Here is a 17,531-nt window from a genome sequence, read left to right on the forward strand (position 1 = left end):
AAAAAGGAGCACACGACAGAGGGGATCTGAAAAGAAGCATTAAGGAAACGAGACGATCCGGTGTGCAAACAATATTCAGGTCAGATTTGAACAAAATGACTCTCCAACGTCACAATCTTTTCTTTATTCATGCAGATTACATACCCTGATGGCGAAAGCTTCCCAGTTTATATCACCGTCTAAGTTCCGAGTGCTCTAAGAAGTACTTACACTGCAAGTACGCCTAACATTGCCCTGCGTGTTTCCACGTTAGCCGTCTACCTCTTCTGTCAACCACTGCTATTTCATTTAGTCTCCCCCATCCTGTAGTCAAAGCCATTTTAAAAACATACAGTTATTCATACTTATTTGCAAAAATAGCTTCACCTCTGTGTGGCATCAGCAGGTGTGAGTTGACAATAGAGTTTCCATCAGCACACTGAAGAGACACTGTAGCCACTGCTTGTACAGGCCTACATTTCACACAATGGAGAGATTATACTACAGGGCTGGGCTCAGGTACAGCTTTTGTCCTGCCTTTGTTGACAAAAAGAGAGAAATGAACTGTCCACGGTAGATTTGACAGCTTGACTGTGTCATTTCCGCCACGTCGTGGCTGTTTTTTGTCCGTGCTGTAATGAGTGTGCTGAAAGCCAACGGGAAGCAACATTAGCGGCTACATCAACATTAATCTGCACCTAAACTTTCCTGGCAGTGAAATGTGTTTCCTCATAAACCACAAGTCATTAACCAGGAGCCCCAGACTCATTCAGCATCACTGGGTCTTTTCATAAATGAATTTCATAACTGTCCATTTGCATTATTAATGCACTTCATCAGTACGACTCCATCATATACAGTAAGGGGACAAAGATGAATTTAAAGGAGAGAAAACAAATTGTAACCAAATTGCGTATCAGACTAGCACCAGTTTAATCTACACCTGGAATCAAAGGTGTAAACATGCACAGCACATGAATTTTAAATATAAACAAGCTCAGCTATAGCATTTGTAAATCATATTTCAGGTCAAAAGAATAACAAGCTGGAATCACTATAAGTCTCCAACCTAAAGCCAGTGGGACAGGTTCTCCCTGATCGAGTTACCTCAACATTGTGAACTCATTTCAAACCTGACGCTACCGACTTTCTCTATGCATTACTGTTTAGGAGCATTTAACCCTTATGTCCTGGGCTTACATTTCTAATTGTTGGGGGTATAGAACCATGTCAAGTTACAGTGAGAGGCTCTGCAAAGTATCCCGGTGAGAAGAGGCGCACGGATGAGCAATTCCAATTTCACACCAGAAACCCTGCCCTCGTTTCCTCTGTCTTTCCTCCTCCCGTCTCTCCAGCGAAGGGTGGAAAAGGGGTGAAAGGACATTCAGGGAAGTATTGAAAGGAGAAGGCTCTCCTTGCAAATAAAATTCACAAAATGGCCATGAGAACCGCAGCCCAGAAAAGCAGCCAAAACCCAGAGAGGGAAGTGAGTTGACGTTAGTAATAAAAATTCTGATCTATTAGTGTTTATCCTACCTTATACCCTCCCATGCGGTCCTCTTGGCGGAAAGGCTTGCTGTTTTTAAGCCAGCGCAGCTTGGGCTTGGGGTTGCCTCCTGCAGCACAGCGGAACTTGACTGTGTTGGCAGCTGGCACCGCATGCAGCTTCTTCTCCATCTTTGCTGATGAGGTCCAATACGGCGCGCCTGCAACCAGAGAACAGTTGGTGTTGAGTGAGGCTGAGATTTCCTAATAATGTCCTCGGCATTAACATTTTGGCAGTGGGACTGCAGACTGGCTAAGGCATGTACATTTGAAGAATTACTGCAAGAAGAGACAAACCTGAAGCATTTGTAAAACTCCCAGGGCTTTGGGAACCCCAAACCCCCCCTCCAACAGAACAAAAACCAGAGCTCAACATTCACAGAGCTCAACAAAAACACACTTTTCCTGCAGGCTCGACGGGGTGTAGCAGGGGAGGAAAACATCGGCTCTAAGGGGAGAATGTGCCTGGGCGTTGCCAGGAGGGTAACTAGACCATCACATTCAATTTCATCTCATTCCACTTAGCAGCTTTTTTCCTCCCTCCACTTCCTCCAATTACCATAGCTGCCCTGTTTATCTGCCTGTCACTTGGCTAGATATGGACAGCAGGGCCCAGGACGCTTATCACCTTTTGAAAATCATTATGTGCCGTCAGGGGAGAAAATGAATGTCACATTTAACGAAGGATATCAGAGTTTTCGCTGCATACTTTTGTCCAGATTCATATCAACACCAAACTGACAACCGTTATTTCTCCTACTGAAATCTGTCACCGTGCTTGTGTTTCGTCCATTTGTCAGCTCCTCTTTTTCTCACAATTTCAGTCACTCAGTCAGCTGGATTCCCCCGCCCCTCTTTTTTTTCTCTGCACCTGGGAGGGTGATTGCCTAAGCAGATGGGACTCGGAGGGGAAGAGAAACTCCAAGTCAAACAACAATCCAAACGGTCTTCCACACCATCACTTCCCCCTCATATGGCAAGTAACAGAGGGAATACCCAAAGATAAGACTGCTACTGGTTCAAACACAAGCTTAAATTGAAGGAGACTATTCCCTGCACTCTCTTTCCTTCCCGCCCATACTATCAGCAGAAGCCACCAATCATTTCTCTGGCTTAAACAACCGGACAAGTCGAGCATATTTGGAAAGTACAGTCAGTAAACATCGCTCTTCCTTCCTGAATGGATGCATACAGTAAGTGCTCGCACTATAATTAGTCACTACCCCTTTCATCTTCCTCCTCACTCTCACTATCACTGCTCTTCTTTTTCCTCCAGCTTCACTTCCGCACACTCGCCCTGTTATCACTCCATCCATTCAGACAGAGACAGATTAGGTGGAGACTAACCCATCGTGAGCCCGTCTCTCAAAACCGACCTCTGACCTCAAACTGGCAGCCGGTCAGAAGATGAGGTTGAGACATAAAAGGTGAGCAGTGCAGTTTCCCATGCTCTCTGTCCGGAGGGATAGCACTTCAAACCCAACAAGCCCTCAGATGAAGCCAAACTCTCGCTGGCCCAAACGCTTTGGCCTCCAGGAATCCCTGCCGCCCCCAAAGCCCTGCACATCCGGCTCCCCGCTCACGGCTGTTTATCCTTAGCTGGCCTGGGGTGAGCTGAGGTTATCTAACTCAGGCACTGAGAGTCAAGATTTTTTTTTCTCTCTAAGCTCCTCTAGAGAGCTAAATCTGCAAGTGTCCCAGAGAAGTATTTCATTGTTGAAATGATTTCTTGTTAAGCTGCAATATCCTCCTGTTTACCGTTCATCTGTGCAAGCTGAACAAGTGATTTTTCTTGATGGTAAATTAGTACCAGTGCTGGAAAAATCTGTCAAATCAAAGTACCTCTAAAATGTCAACTTTTACCATGTTCATATGGGTTCTTCACCAAGACAAATTTGATATAAAAGCATTCAATTTGTAATGTTTTTCTTGATCAAGCCGAAACGCTGTTATTTATTTTGACAACCTTTCATGATGGCAGGATTTCCTAAATCCAAAAAAGAAATATGCAACAAACGAAGGAAGCTTCAAAGAGTTATTACATATGTTTAACACATGTGAGGAAGGTTTAATTCGATCTGAAAGATAGTGGCAGATCAATCGTCATCAAGTTTTGATTCAGACATTGTTTAATCCTGGTTGGTTCGCTTAGATTTATGACATCAACTTTTCTTCAGCTGAGTCCCACCCAACAAGGAAGATGATGTCATAAGCAAAGTAAAAACTGAGACGGGGAGGAGTTCCCTTATAAAAATTCGAAAGATGCACAACTTTTACCAAAGGGAACACGCAATAAAAGTGAGCAATCATCTAAACAACACAACTGTAAACAGGATACAGGTCTGATGATTTAGACCCGAGCTTAGAGCGAAGCTCCTCGTGGCTTTTCAACTTAATCATGACATCAGTCCCCCCTGCCCCCCTTCCCTCCATCCACCACCCTAAGCATGGCTCCCCTCACAGATCCCTGTAGAGGCTCCTCTGCATCTTCTCCAATTACACCACCCCCCGCTGATAAACAAACAAATTTCCATCTTTTCTTCACTAGCATATGTTCGTCAGTCTTCTGTACAAAGTTTAAACAAAATGCTCTGTGTTGCCCGATCCAGAAAATAAAGCCACGAATATAAAGCTACACCCCTCACTCTCCACTCTCCTTCCCTCCCACGCCCACCCTCCTCCTTCTCGGCCCGAGGCCAAGGCTCCACGCCATGCTCAGAAAAGAGTTGGTACTGATCCAACACACCCCCACTCCCCTGCCTCTTTTTCTCCCTCTCCCCCCCCCCCCCCCCCTTTCTTTTAATAATAATCTTGGTTTTGAATTTTCAGAAACACACACGGCGAGAAAATGCAACTGTACTGCCAGAACAGCTTCGCCTTTGTTTTCAAACAGCTTATTACCACCAGAGTGGCTGGATCTTTTCCCCTCCACCATTTTTTTCCTTTTACTCTTGCTCGAGTTCTGCTTCCCCCCCCCCAACCATCACCACCACATATTTAATGGATTTCAGGCAATTACAGTCAGCCCAAAAGTGGAGAAGGAGAACTCACGATGAGACGCAGCGCCTGTGGAGAAGTTTAACAAGATGTGGAAGCCCTCAACTTTGTTTCAGCCTCCTTTTCGTGAGAGCGTATGCGATCGCAAGCGTGCACATGCGCGCGTGCAGAAACATCCCAGATACTCGCCACAAAGTTGGGTAAAGAACTTTCTCTTTCTCACACACATGCACACACACACACAAACCCATCAGGTGGGTAACTGAGTCCAGATGGGCATCTTTCATAATGGATGAGCCCAGCTGACTAAATGGCTGACAGGATGGCTCCATGAGGCCTGACTACCTGTGAGACACAAGCTAGAAGAATGTAAGGAATCCCTGCACTCCCCTGGAGCGTCCAGCCTGAAATACACACACACACACACACACACACACACACACACGCGCACGCAAATCTCAGGAACACTAATGTATAGAATAGCAGCAATATGGCTAAAAGTCCAATTTGACAAGAGTTTGGTGTCACTCCCAGAACAAATAAAGACCATCCACTGTCTGTGCTGCTTTAATCATAATCACAGAATCTCACTTCTGCTAACAAACTCTGACAAAGCCAAGTAGATTATTTCGCTTGGGGATTAAGCCTTTCTAAGTATTTGGCTATCACAATCAGCATCCCACACTTAAGTTCTGACATGCTCTTAGGGACTCTTCAGTATTTAACAGACTAGAGCACTCAAACCATGGTATGTGCTAATTTTAAAGCCCTTAAACTGAACTTTTTGTTATTTGATATGGGCAAATATGCTATTAGTTAATTGCTTTAGCCTTCTCTGCATCCAAAATGTGCATTTAAAGTGTCATGGAGACATAGCTGTAACTGGTAGGAGAATGAAGCTTGAGTTAACGATGGAACAAATGTCAGGAAACAGAGAAAATTATTGAACGGAGAAGTTGGAAGATGTCAGATCGGTGAAGAAACGGGTTACTACTGTCTCTTTAAGGCATCTTGCTCAGGGGTGCCTAATCTACGCGACCTGGTGAGGAAAGGGAGAGCATCTCGAACTCATTCATACCCCCTTTGGTTTCCTCCCATACTCACTTAACTGCTCTCCATCCGCCCCAGTGTCCTCCGATCGCTCTGTATCGTCCTCATCATCCCCCGACGAGATGGCATCTGCACAGAGTAACCACGGTTACTGCCATCCTTTTTTGCACCCCACACACAGACACACATGTAGCAATTTCCATGTTACAACACTGCAACACAGTTTTAAAGGAATCAATAGCGTGAGGGCATTTTTTTTTTTTAATATTAAAATATGATTGTAAGTTACTGTTGTTATACAAGCGCACACACTATATATTGAGCTTCAGGCTGCTCATCCTTGACCACATCTACTCCATGGCCATTTCCTGGATCCACACCAAGCACAGACCAATCCTCTCTCTAAAGTTCACATCCTGACCTGTCCTAACCTTGCCTGATCCCTGACTCACCTGTGACATTGACTATGAAGCAGACTGTGTCTTTGCCCACGCTGGTGCAGGCGTACAGGCCCGAATCCTTGGGCGTGGTGTCACGGATCTGCAGCACCTCCTGCTCTATCAGCGTGCGGTTGTTGTTGCCCAGAGAGCTGCCATCTTTGGTCCAGGTGATGGTCCCCGTCCCTGGCAGAGGGCAGCTGAGCTTTAGCACTTCCCCCGGGTGCACTGAGCACACCGTGGGCTTAGAAATTTGGTATTTGTTCAACGCCTCTGCAGAGCAGATGTGGGGAGGAGTGGGGTAAGGTCGAAGGGGATCGGGGAAGGTGGGTGGGGGTAAAGGATGAGGAAGGAAGAGGGTGCACAAGGAGGAGGAGGAAAGAGAGGTGGGAGAGGAAGAAATAAGCAATTTAAGAAAGAAATAAAAAACACCAAAAAAACCCAACGGATGCATTTAAATCAACTTATGCAGGAGGAGCAATACAGAAAAGAGGAGGCCCACGTTTCAAACCGCCACACCAACACATCTTTACAAACTCCCAGTCATTTAAAATGAGACCCTTGGAAACCTAGATCTGTTGAAGTGTGCAGACGATTGGCTGTTATAGATTCAGTGCATGCAGTTATGGCCATAGCTGTGTGTAAAGGAGAAAGGAATAAAAACAAAACCAAAGAAAACAATCCAAGCTTTGCGAACAGTTGTGAAATGGACATCTTTGTGGTGAAACACCCCTCCCCAGCCATCCATCTGTTTCAGTGCAGATGCCAAGCAGTGTGTGTAGGTGAGTAGGAGCAATGCAGAAACATTTCTGCAGCGTTTAAAAAAAAAAAAAAAAAGAAAAAGGGAAGGTAATACAACTCCAGAATGTCTGCCCATCAGAAAGGAAAGCATCCAGAAAAGTCTAAGACGGAAGTAGTTGACAGGCAGGGGAAGTGGGAGGGGGGAGGCGGGGATGGGATCGGACGGGGGTTTGTTTTGTTTTTTTCCTGTCTTGGCATTTCTCTGGTACTGACTGTGCACCTAAGCTACGAAAAACCTTGAGCTGGCGGCAGCCTGACTCTTCTGTTTTCCATCTCTCTTGTCGTCGTTCTCTTTCACAACATGGCCATGGAGGATCTACAGCTCGGCCAGATCTACAGCCTCAGCTCCTGCCAGCCAAGGCAGAGAGCAAGAAACTCAGCGCTCTACTCCAAAGTGCATAGAACTCTTCATTTCTGGGAGAAAAATCAAGCCTGCCTGCGAGTGCGTGTGCACACACTGTTCTCAGACTCGTACATCTGCACTGACGGAGCAAGATGAACACCCGACATGTTTTAAAAAAAAAAAAAAAAAAAAAAAAAAAAGAGAGAATTCTGAATTTCCATAGCTGAGACTGCACTTCTACATCAGGATCATCATGGATTACATATCCACACACATTGAGACAGTTTGGGAACGCTGAGCAAACTAGGGAAAAACCTAAGCTGGGTTCTGCCGTATATGCTCAAGTCGATTCCAGTCACCCCGGGCACGTTGCAAACTTCACACACACATTCATGCACACGTGTATGTGTTCACTCAGCTCGATTGCAGACTGATCTTAGTCAGTGTTGTTCTCTATAATGCAGATGTTCACAAGTTTACGTCTTCAGTGGGAACAAGGTGAAAAATGAGAGGGATTAAAAAGATTCGAGGGAGGAAAGTCGCAACAATGGAAAAGCGTACAAAAAAAGCCAGCGATGGTGGTATATGCAGAGCGTTTAGCTGAAGTCCGATATGTGTAATTACAGAGGCAGCGGCACTCCCTGCCTTTCCTGTACCTCAATGCACCTTTTCACCGACACCCCACCCTCATTATACACCTCTGCGCTTCCTATGTTTGTGTAAAATGTAACGTAAACCTGCACACACACGTACAACAGGAAGGGAAAGTCATTCCGCCACAAGCCTGGAGTTGAGGTATGTGCGCAAACCTCTTGCCCCTAGGCACGTACGCACACAGGTACGGTTCCTGCATTGTCTTGTTTTTCCCTCTTAACTCCTTCAAACCGGAAGTGATTAAACCCCCCTTTGGCACCCAGGGCCGAGTGTGTGGTCTGATAAGAGGTGGAGCTCCTGTGCTGATTGATGGGAGCTGTCTCCGCTACCTTTTACAATGTGGTTTTCCACACTGGAGGCATTCAGTGTGATGTTATTACTGCTTGGAGGGGTTTTTTCTATATCACAGGGATAGTTCTGGAAATGAAGGAGCGATGGAAGAAGGGTACGCAAGTTTGGAAGGAAAAACAGGAAAAGGGAAGGGCAGGAATTTATCCATTTGGTGTGTGAGTGATTGAATTTGTCTTCATCATTTTCTTTTCTCTGCTGTGTCCATCTGTGCCCCTCCATCAGCTCCTCCTCCTCCTGCTGCTCTTTCACCTCTCCTTCCGCTTTGCCCTCTTCTTCCTCTGATTACACACATCCACACCCACCACGACCCTGCTGACCTAACCTCGACCCTTCCCAAACCTGTTGACACCTCCAGCATACCTGATTTTTCATGGGAACCTGTGTCATCTAACCCCATGTAAACACACACACACAGAATGCAGAAACTAACTTGTAGACAAACTAAGAAAATAAAGATACAGAACTGAATCTTAAACATGTTATCTAAATGCACAGCTCCGGTGAAACACTTACTCTCAGCATGTGTACATGGACTCTTGTAGCCTCTTGTGTGTAAGAGCTGAAACACTTCACTGCAGATTTTCTCATCTCTGCAAAGTTTCATCCCCCTTCTGCACAACAGGAGGAGGCGGGAGCCTCTCTCTCTCTCACACATAGACACACACACACACGTTTTTCTCAATTTCTTTCTAAAGCAGCTTTCTCCTCTTCCCACCCTCTCACAGTCCTATCACTTTCCTCTCTTCTCCTGGAGCACATTTCAAACTCCATCTCTCTCCCTCTCATGCACAGCCATTACAAGTGTCCATCAGGTGGAACAGATTCAGCCCCTCTTATCCCCGCTCCCTCTTCTCATCCTCAGTCGCACCATCTTTTGCTGGCAATAATTAAGTCTCACAATCCGAATATATGTGCATGTGTGTGTGTGTGTGTGTGTGTATGTGTGGCTAAATGCAGCAAGCGATTCTCACCAAAGTCCCTTTAATGTCTGCTTGCCCATCTGTCCATCTATCAAGTTGGCATGATCCCCACAGAAATGTTGGTAAAAGGCAAGAGCAACGTTTTTTTTCTCTGATCTTAGGAATTGACTTCTTCAGAGAGGCACATTTGCCTCCAGGCCTATCTTCCCATCTCCTCCCTGCCTCATTCTGCAAAATGAGATCGAAGACTAAATGTAATGACTGCCATCTCAAAGGCGCACACTAAGCATGCATGGAGTCCAACACAGACACTCACATACACGTGCTCAAATCACATCATCTCCACTGCCCTTCTTATCCTTCCTCTTTTCTTTTTACCCCTCTCTTCTTCCTCTGTAACCCCCTCACGTACTTAAATCCCAGGACTTTTCTCCCCCTTTTTTGTCTCTACCCCTTTTCTAATGTCTGTGTCCTTTCAGATTCAAATCCCTCCTCTGCTTTTTTTTTATGACAAAGGAGCAGCTCCGTGAACTGGCTCCTGCAAGCATCCATGGCAACAGCCCCTCGAGTTCGCTCACCCCTTCACCCCCTCATCAAGGCCTTCCCTGAACCCCACACGACCCCTTTAGCCCTTTGGACACTATGTACAACAATCTTCTTAGGCTGAATGTAGCAGTAGTGACCCTCAGAAACATTGCATTAATCTTGAGATTATAACAAGTCAGATGAAGGACACGCTGAAGCCAACAGTAACGACAATCTAATGATAATCTGTCAGATCAGTAGACTATAAAAACACTTGTCTTATGCAAGTTATTTTATGTTAAGAAAAACATATTGAGTGCTTAATTCTTAAAGCTGTACAACAAATCAATGTGCTGCTGCAGTGGCATGGACAAGTTTGAGTTGTTTTAGTTTTCTTTTTAATTTTGATCCCTTTGTATTGTTGATTTTAATTTTTTTTTATTTTTTTTTTAAATTGAGGTGGTAATTCTGGGGGGCGGGGGGGCTACTGAGGAGGGGTGGGGCTAATGGCAGAAAGAGTACAATATAAATGTATTGCATCACCCTAATCACATTAAATTTGCCTGTAACGCAGCATTGTTCCTTAACTCAATAATATCGTTATGGTTACCAATTAAGTGGTTAAGTAACCTTTTCAAAAATCTTCATAATGCGCAGATAACAAATGTGACCTCAGCTTGTGAGAGAAAGGAGAAAAACAAATAACAATGTGATCTAGACCTTTTACACTTTTATGAGGCCACGGATCTTTATTTTTATATATATATACACACACACACACACACACACACACATATATACACACACACTTAATAGGAAAGGTGGGGTTTTTTTGCCGTCTACCACCTGAAGTACACCAGACAGCGCATGGAGGTCTGACGAAACAGGCTGGCACAGGTAGCGGCTCTTCCCAGCCTCTTATCAGACAGCTGTGAGAGTGAGCGGTGGAGTGACATGGTATTTTCTGGCACATAAGCTAAAGCAAATAACGCACTCCAACCTACAAGATTAACACCAGCTAACGGCAGGCTAGTAAAAGCCATTGTGTGAAAGCTGTATATTAAACCCCAATGCCCCCCCCCCAAACACACACACACCGACTGACACACTGTGTTTGTTTAGAGTTCAGTTCCATTGCCATCGCCACACATCTAAACCCACAATCCATGTCATTAACTGGCCAGCTGACAGTTTTACACTTTTACAGCTGCACTCCTACTGTGCAGATAGCACAGTGCTACAGATCGGTTATGAGCAACACCTCGCACACGGATGCACACGCTGAGACAGAAAACTGTAATCCCATTTTGTTTAACATGTGCCGACTGTGTGACTGGTTTAAAAGGGCGCAGCGTACATGTGAAAGCAGGAACGATGCAGCAAGAAAGCCAAGAGAGCAATTACATTCCTACTGTGGAAAAGCAACTAGTGTGTTGTTAACAAGCATCCATCCCATTCGTGTGCCTGTCTAGGCATCAAAGAATCTTCCTTGATGCATAATGGAGCCTATATTTATTTAACCGCTCGACTATTTTGAAGCGCTGCCTCCATGCTGATCAGAGCATTTTTGAAGAACACAGTCAGGCGGGGACGACATGAAAGTCAAGCCAAACCATGAGCTGACTTTTGTCAGCCTGCGTTCCAGTGCGCCTGGTGCCACATTTATTCCGCATTATGTGCAAGAAGAGTGGCTTGAAAGAGCAGAAAAATGCCTGTGTATTTTCTGCCATTGTCATTCAGAGTATTTTAATCAATGTGCAAACAGAGCGTGCCTGGACAAGGTAAACGTTCCCATATTGAAGTGGCTACAGTGGCAACAATAAGCCTGTTGTGTGAAGACATTAAACAGCACGTTCAGTCCGCTTCTTCCATTGTAACAGCCACAGATAGGCAAACTACCAGGGCCACCACCAGGGGTGCAGGGGCAGGCTGTATAGAGACAACATTGATATGCAATCTGATGAATCTAAAGTAATTACTGCTCCCACAGACACAAGCACGTCTGCAGGGCAGAGGGGAGGGGAGCGAGAATTCAAATTTTGAGAATTCTTAACCTTTCTGGGTGGGGTGTGGGGACGGAGGCGGGGGGGGTATTCAAGACAGTTACGGTAGGTAGGACAAGTCAGTCCATCTCTCTCTAACATCTGCATCCCACAGGTGACTCCATAGTGTCCTGTCAGTATTAGTGAATGGAAGAAAGCAACAGACTGAAGAGGACAACACATTGAGTAAAATCACACAAAGGTGCTGTTGATGATAATTTAAATAAATAAATATTTGTTTGCAACATGCAACAGATAAATTGGTTCACAATCAGATAAGCAGACCAGGTTCTTTGTGCCCTCTCTGTTCTTCTTCAGGTGACCTCACCCAGGCCACTTAATCTCCAGTCACATGACTTCATCGCTGCTCAGCAGCACTCTAATCTCTCCATCTAAAGGAGAAGTCAAATATGCACAAATCCTCTTAGAGCTCTTCTGGGGGATTTTGTAACTCTGGAAAACTCCCCCTGTCCTCTCTGTGGCCATGTAGCGTAGCGTCCGGGCCATGTGGGGCTCTGAACTCACCGGCTTGGAGCCAAACAGTCTGAGACAGAACAACAAAAACAACAGGAGAGGAGAGCTCGGGCAGCCTCTCATCCAAGTAGGTAAGTTTGATACCTGACCTCAAGGGCAAAGGCCGAGAAAAGGTACAGTGTGTGTTTGTGTAAAGACAGAAGGACGGTGGGGGAGGTGGCTTAAAAGTGATGCTCTGTTGTTTGGCCTAACTCACAATTAGCATGCTGATTAAAGCCAGGGAACAAAGGACTTTGGAATGCGACTTACCATCCATCAAAACAACTAATTAACTCGTCTCTAACCAGACTCCGAGACCAGAGACACAGAAATAGAGAAGCCTAAAAGAAAGACTAAAAAAAAAAAAAAAAAAAAGCCTTTCACTAAGATGTTTCTCAAAACTATATAGCTTAAAGCAATTATTCAAACTTTGCAGGAACAGGAAATAACAGCAGTCGTGACTGGAAGAAAGCAAAGACCAGAACTCTAAATCTCCATCTCAATCTCTTTCCAGGCGAGAAGGTCATGAGAGAGATGCCGGGTTAAACATTGTGCCACCCTTCTTCACAACTTTCCCTCCAAACAGAGACACAAACCAGGCTTTACAGCTCAAGTATAGCTCAGTAAGCTACGCACAGAGAAGAACAATAAAACAAAAAGAGTGCGAATTAGAACTCAGTGAGGAAAACAAGAGGTCGGCCATGCCAAGGTTAGTTGCTTCTCTTTAGTTTATTTATATTTCTCCCTCTAAAATGTTGTCTCTTTTCCAATATTTTAACTTTTACTGGAAGTTAAATGAAAAAAAACAACAACTTGTGCTTCTGCATGAAACTCCGAAAGTTACAAAATAAATAAATAAATAAGAGTATAAAATATAGAAACTGTATCACGGGCCAGTTCTGGATTCTTATCCACCTCAATGTGAGTAAATGACAAGAATTTGAAGGGAAGGATGCAAAAGTAAACAAAAATAGGATGAAGGGTGGATTTATTTATTTAGTTATTGACAAACTGGTGCCTGCTCTTGAAAAACAAGGCAAACAAATGTGGGTCCCCCCCCACCCCTCTCCTACCCCGTGTTACAGCCCCTCACTGCTTACCTTCAGGTTCCAGAGTGGCCTCCCCCTTGGTGGCAGTAAGGGGCGGCCGGGCCACGCTGACAGTCAAAAGGGACAGCAGGACAGCGGCCAGGAGCCAGGCCCACGAGGCCATCCCGCTATTGGGGGACAGCGCTCCCCATACCCCCCTTCTCCACCTCCCCCTGGACACTGATCCCATCTGAGGGGGTCCGCCCAACCATCAACTGCTGCAGGGTTGGCCTGTCACTCACCGGAATTCACCCAATCACCTGGGCTGGGAGGTAAGGGGAAGAAGTTGGGAGACAGGTTGAAGAGGCAGAAGTGTGAAAGGCAGCAAGGGGAGAGAACAAGAAGACAGATTTAGTCAAAATGGTTCATCTTAATTCATAGATGCTCTTTGAGCCACGTAAAAAGTGAGAGACAGCTGAAACAACAGAGTCACCAAGTGCTTCAAAATGCTGTCAAACAAGCCACACCACAGACATACCTGAAAGGTGAGGCAGCCCACACAGAGCCGCCCCGCATCTACCTTTAGTTTTGATCTGTACGCACTGACATATATTTCAGAACACGAACTCAAACATCCCTCTTCTAAATTTTAGTGTCAAAGGAGCCGTTTCACTCACGTCCCCCAGACTTCTAGCATTTATTTAATCTCACATGAATCTAATGAAAAAAAGAGCATCACCTGTTCCACGCTGCTCATTTTCCCCGCTAAATTACTAATATTACGTTTTCTTTTGTAACAGATCAGTCATTATATGTTTTCAAAAGTCGCTGGTGCAGAAAAGGCAAAGCAGCAGCAGCCAGTGTGGCACCAGTTTCTCCGCTGGACGCCGCTTATGCGCAACAGATGCACCAAACCTGTTGCCCGCGCTGTTGTGTTTGTGTTAATCGCATTCGTAAGAGCTTTTATTGCATGCCCAGGACTTGATTATGAGAGCCGTACGGTTTTAATTGAAAAAAGCGATATTGCAACATGGGGACAAACACACACATCGTTCCGTTTAGCCAGACATCTGCGGTTCAACCGCGGCGAAGTGTCTCTGGAGGTTTGGTTAAGTCACGCTTCCCTGAGCTCCTTCTCTTCCAGCTGGAAGTATCGATTGGTTTCACCCGCAAAGACAAATGTAATTTGACTTTTAGAGGGCGAAAAAGAAGACGTGCACATGCCGAGTTATCTTTCATTCAACCGCTCGGGGGCGGGGGACTGCGGGACACGGACGGTGACCGCGCACCTGATGTCGGCGTGCATGCTTGAGTTCATCCGACGTCTTAACTTTATTAGAGAAATGCGCCGGTGTGAATTTTGCAATTAGAGTACCCAGTTCCGCATAGTGACAGCCCAGACTCATGAATTATTGATGAAAAGTAAACGAATCAGTGCACCAATCAAGTACTACTGGCATCACCGCTGTCTAAAAACTTCTGCAGGACGAAAAGAGCCCAGATAACACGCCCCCACCAAAAAAGCCTCCATGTGGGGGTGTTTTTGTGCTACGCTGCTTAAAGAGAGCAATACAAATACTACATTTTTCTACAGCCGTCAAATAAATAACCTACAACAGAAACGATTTGGAAAAAGAGAAAATTAATGCGCAAAACTCAGAAGTAAACGGTATATAGTGATACGTGATATAATCCACTCTAAAACGGGACCCACTGAGAGCTCGGCCTCATACATAACCAAGCCTTCATTTAAAAACTCGAGCTTTCAATGAAATTTCTTGGCACTGATTGAATCCCCGATTGAAATTCAAATCAGTTGGCTTTTTCCACAATGAGGGGGGCTCATTTGGAGCTCCTCGGTGATTTAGGGCTCCGGCACCAAGCAGTGAAAAAACAACAGCGGTCACGGGGTAATTGGCACCATAAATGCAATGTAGAAAATTTACCAAAGTAATAAATAACCCGGACACTTGTTAATGGGCCCTAAAGTGATGATGCAAGGTGTTGTGTGGCTCCTCTCGCGTCTTAAATAAACAAAGATGAAGTTCACAGCAATAAGTTTTTACGTGCAAAAAAAGAAAAAAAAAACAAATTGGGTTTTTTTTAATGCATGCCAGGAAAATATGAAACTAAAATTTAAAAACTTTAAGATTTAAGAACTTTACGCACTTCGTCGTCTTCTGGAAACTCTTTTGGTTAGAAAACTACAAACAAACAATTTTCAGGGGTTTTTTCGTGCAGCTGTAAAAAAATAAATAACTGCACAAACCGTGGAAGCGCATTTCCACTATCGCGTATGGCAGCAGGAACCCTGACAGATGAGGCTCTGAAGACGCATTAGATATTTTTTTTTTATCCCATGCAGAGAACACTTACCAGGGAGGACTAAAATCGTGGAGATCTCTGTTTTGGCATGCACAGATAAGGGAGGAGAGAGCATGAGCTGAATCCAGAGGGAGGAATGTCTCCAATAATACAATGCAGCGGCAAAAAAGGGAAAAAAATCGAGGCGCTGGCTTTTTTTTTCTTCAGCTTACTATTCCACAATCAGCCGGCATCAGCTCGGATCTGAAGATATATTCCAAACCCGACTGACAGCGTAGACCAATGCCATGCACAGAAATCCGGGTTTACACGCGTTATCCTTCCAAAACACTTCGTAAAACCATATCGCTGTCCCCCCCTCGAAACTTTCCACCTCTCGTCACCAAGTTTCTTCCAAAGCGCAAAACACTGCCCAGTGTTCCCCGAACAGCGCACTTGTCAACTCAACAGAAAGTTTGCAGCTACCACGTACGTGGGACGAGTTCTAAAGGGCAGAAGAGAATAGTTGTCCACTGCAAGGAGAAAAAAACACCTCGTAAAATCCGTGAATGTGCGTCCTCTCGGTGAAACGAGCGTCTCTCGCGTCTACTTCTTCCGCCGACAGTCTTCACTCTGTTACTCAGACGCTTTGTCAGGTTTACTAGATTTTTTCTCCTCCTTACGTCTCCACACACACCGCCCTCCTCCTTCCCTCCAGTGCGTGTCATCACCCCCCCTCCCTCCTCCTGTCCCGAGCACCCCGAGTGTAATTCGAGCCTGTGCCTGCACTGCTTTCGGGCCCTGCCTTCCTCCGCCCATCAAACTGCAGAGCTGCCTGACTGCCTGCCCCGCGCTCGACTCGTTCACACAGAGTGGGAATGCGAGAGCCACTGCTCCTCTGCCGAGCTGTCAGACCGCAACGCCGCTCAGTGGCCAAGACGTGACACAACGTAGACTGTAGTGAAGCATCCTTGCAGACTCAGTATTAGAATATTCAGATCAGTTTCTCAAAGTAGAAATAGTGTACAGTGATTTAGAGCAAGAAAACTGAAGTCAGAATGAAAGATCGGCAGAGGTTCACCAAACTACAAAAACCATGTCTACAAATTGTGGAACAATTTTAGAACAATGTTCCTCAATATAAAATTGCAAAGACTTTGAATATCTCATCATCTGCAGGGCATAATAGGATTCAGAGCATGCGCAAAAGACAGTATTTGATGCCTGTGGTTTCTGGTACCTCAGACAGCACGGCATTAAAAACAGGCATAGAAATCACTGTATGACCTGAGGAACACTGCCAGAAATTGTCTGTGACCACAGCTCACCATGCAGTGCAAAGCCCTATGATGCAAAGAAGTGAAAGATATGTGAAAATGATCCAGAATCAGCACCATTTAAAATCCTTCAAAATGTCCAGCAACTCATTTCTTTGGTTCCCAGATGTTTACAGACAGTAGAGGGGATGCTACACAGTGGTGTTGCTGCCAACAAATTCTAAATGGCCTTAAAATGTCACATTTTCTCAGTTCCACACAGTTTGTGTCGGTCATAAATCATTACATTCTGTATTTATTCACATTTTACGCAGCGTCCCAACTTTTTTAGAGTTGGGATAAGAAAACATCACTAATATAGCAGTCCAAGTAATACTGATATATCACTGAAAACATTCTCTCTGCGTCTGAACCTTTACTGTTTCATACTATTGTGCACATTTTTAAATAAGAGATCTTTCTCATAGCTCGTGATAACAGAACAATAAATGAAAGCAATAAGAAGTGAATCACAGTTTAAGAGAGGGGGAGGTTTATGATATTCTGCAAGGCTGCGGAGTTTAGAAAAAAACTTCTGTTTATAACTTTCCTATAAATGAACAGCTCTGTCTGCAGCTACCCGGAGAGAAACTGAAGGTCGGCCCAACAAAAGTTGTCCCCCACTGATTCAAGCTGTCTCCTGCATTGGTTCAGGCGTTCAAGTGCTCTGAAAGAGACACAGGCGAGGGTGGAAGACTCTAATCTCTGCAGACTTTTTATTTTTGT

The 17,531-nt window shown here is 45.0% G+C and overlaps 1 protein-coding gene across 7 annotated transcripts in view; it reads right to left on the reverse strand.

The window, feature by feature from the left end:
* Positions 1-16,189, reverse strand: part of fgfr2 (fibroblast growth factor receptor 2) — a 38,019-nt gene extending 21,830 nt beyond the window's left edge. For 2 of the 7 annotated variants that reach the window (XM_086258537.1, XM_086258536.1), the window contains exons 1-5: positions 15,562-16,189; positions 13,258-13,510; positions 6,024-6,281; positions 5,626-5,700; positions 1,516-1,685 (exon numbers count right to left, since the gene is read on the reverse strand). In XM_086258537.1, the coding sequence (XP_086114663.1) occupies positions 1,516-1,685; positions 5,626-5,700; positions 6,024-6,281; positions 13,258-13,435 (681 nt within the window). In that variant the 5' untranslated portion in view covers positions 13,436-13,510; positions 15,562-16,189. The remainder of the gene's footprint in view (positions 1-1,515; positions 1,686-5,625; positions 5,701-6,023; positions 6,282-13,257; positions 13,511-15,561) is intronic. The other 5 variants (XM_086258535.1, XM_086258533.1, XM_086258534.1 and 2 more) reach the window with 4 other exon arrangements.
* Between the last annotated feature and the right edge of the window lie 1,342 nt (positions 16,190-17,531).

This window comes from Aulonocara sp. 'chitande type north' Nkhata Bay, linkage group LG13, assembly GCF_057382095.1.
Source record: "Aulonocara sp. 'chitande type north' Nkhata Bay isolate Kocher_YH1m ecotype deep benthic linkage group LG13, A_spYH_male_GT1.1, whole genome shotgun sequence".
In the NCBI taxonomy this organism is placed as follows: Eukaryota; Metazoa; Chordata; class Actinopteri; order Cichliformes; family Cichlidae; genus Aulonocara; species Aulonocara sp. 'chitande type north' Nkhata Bay.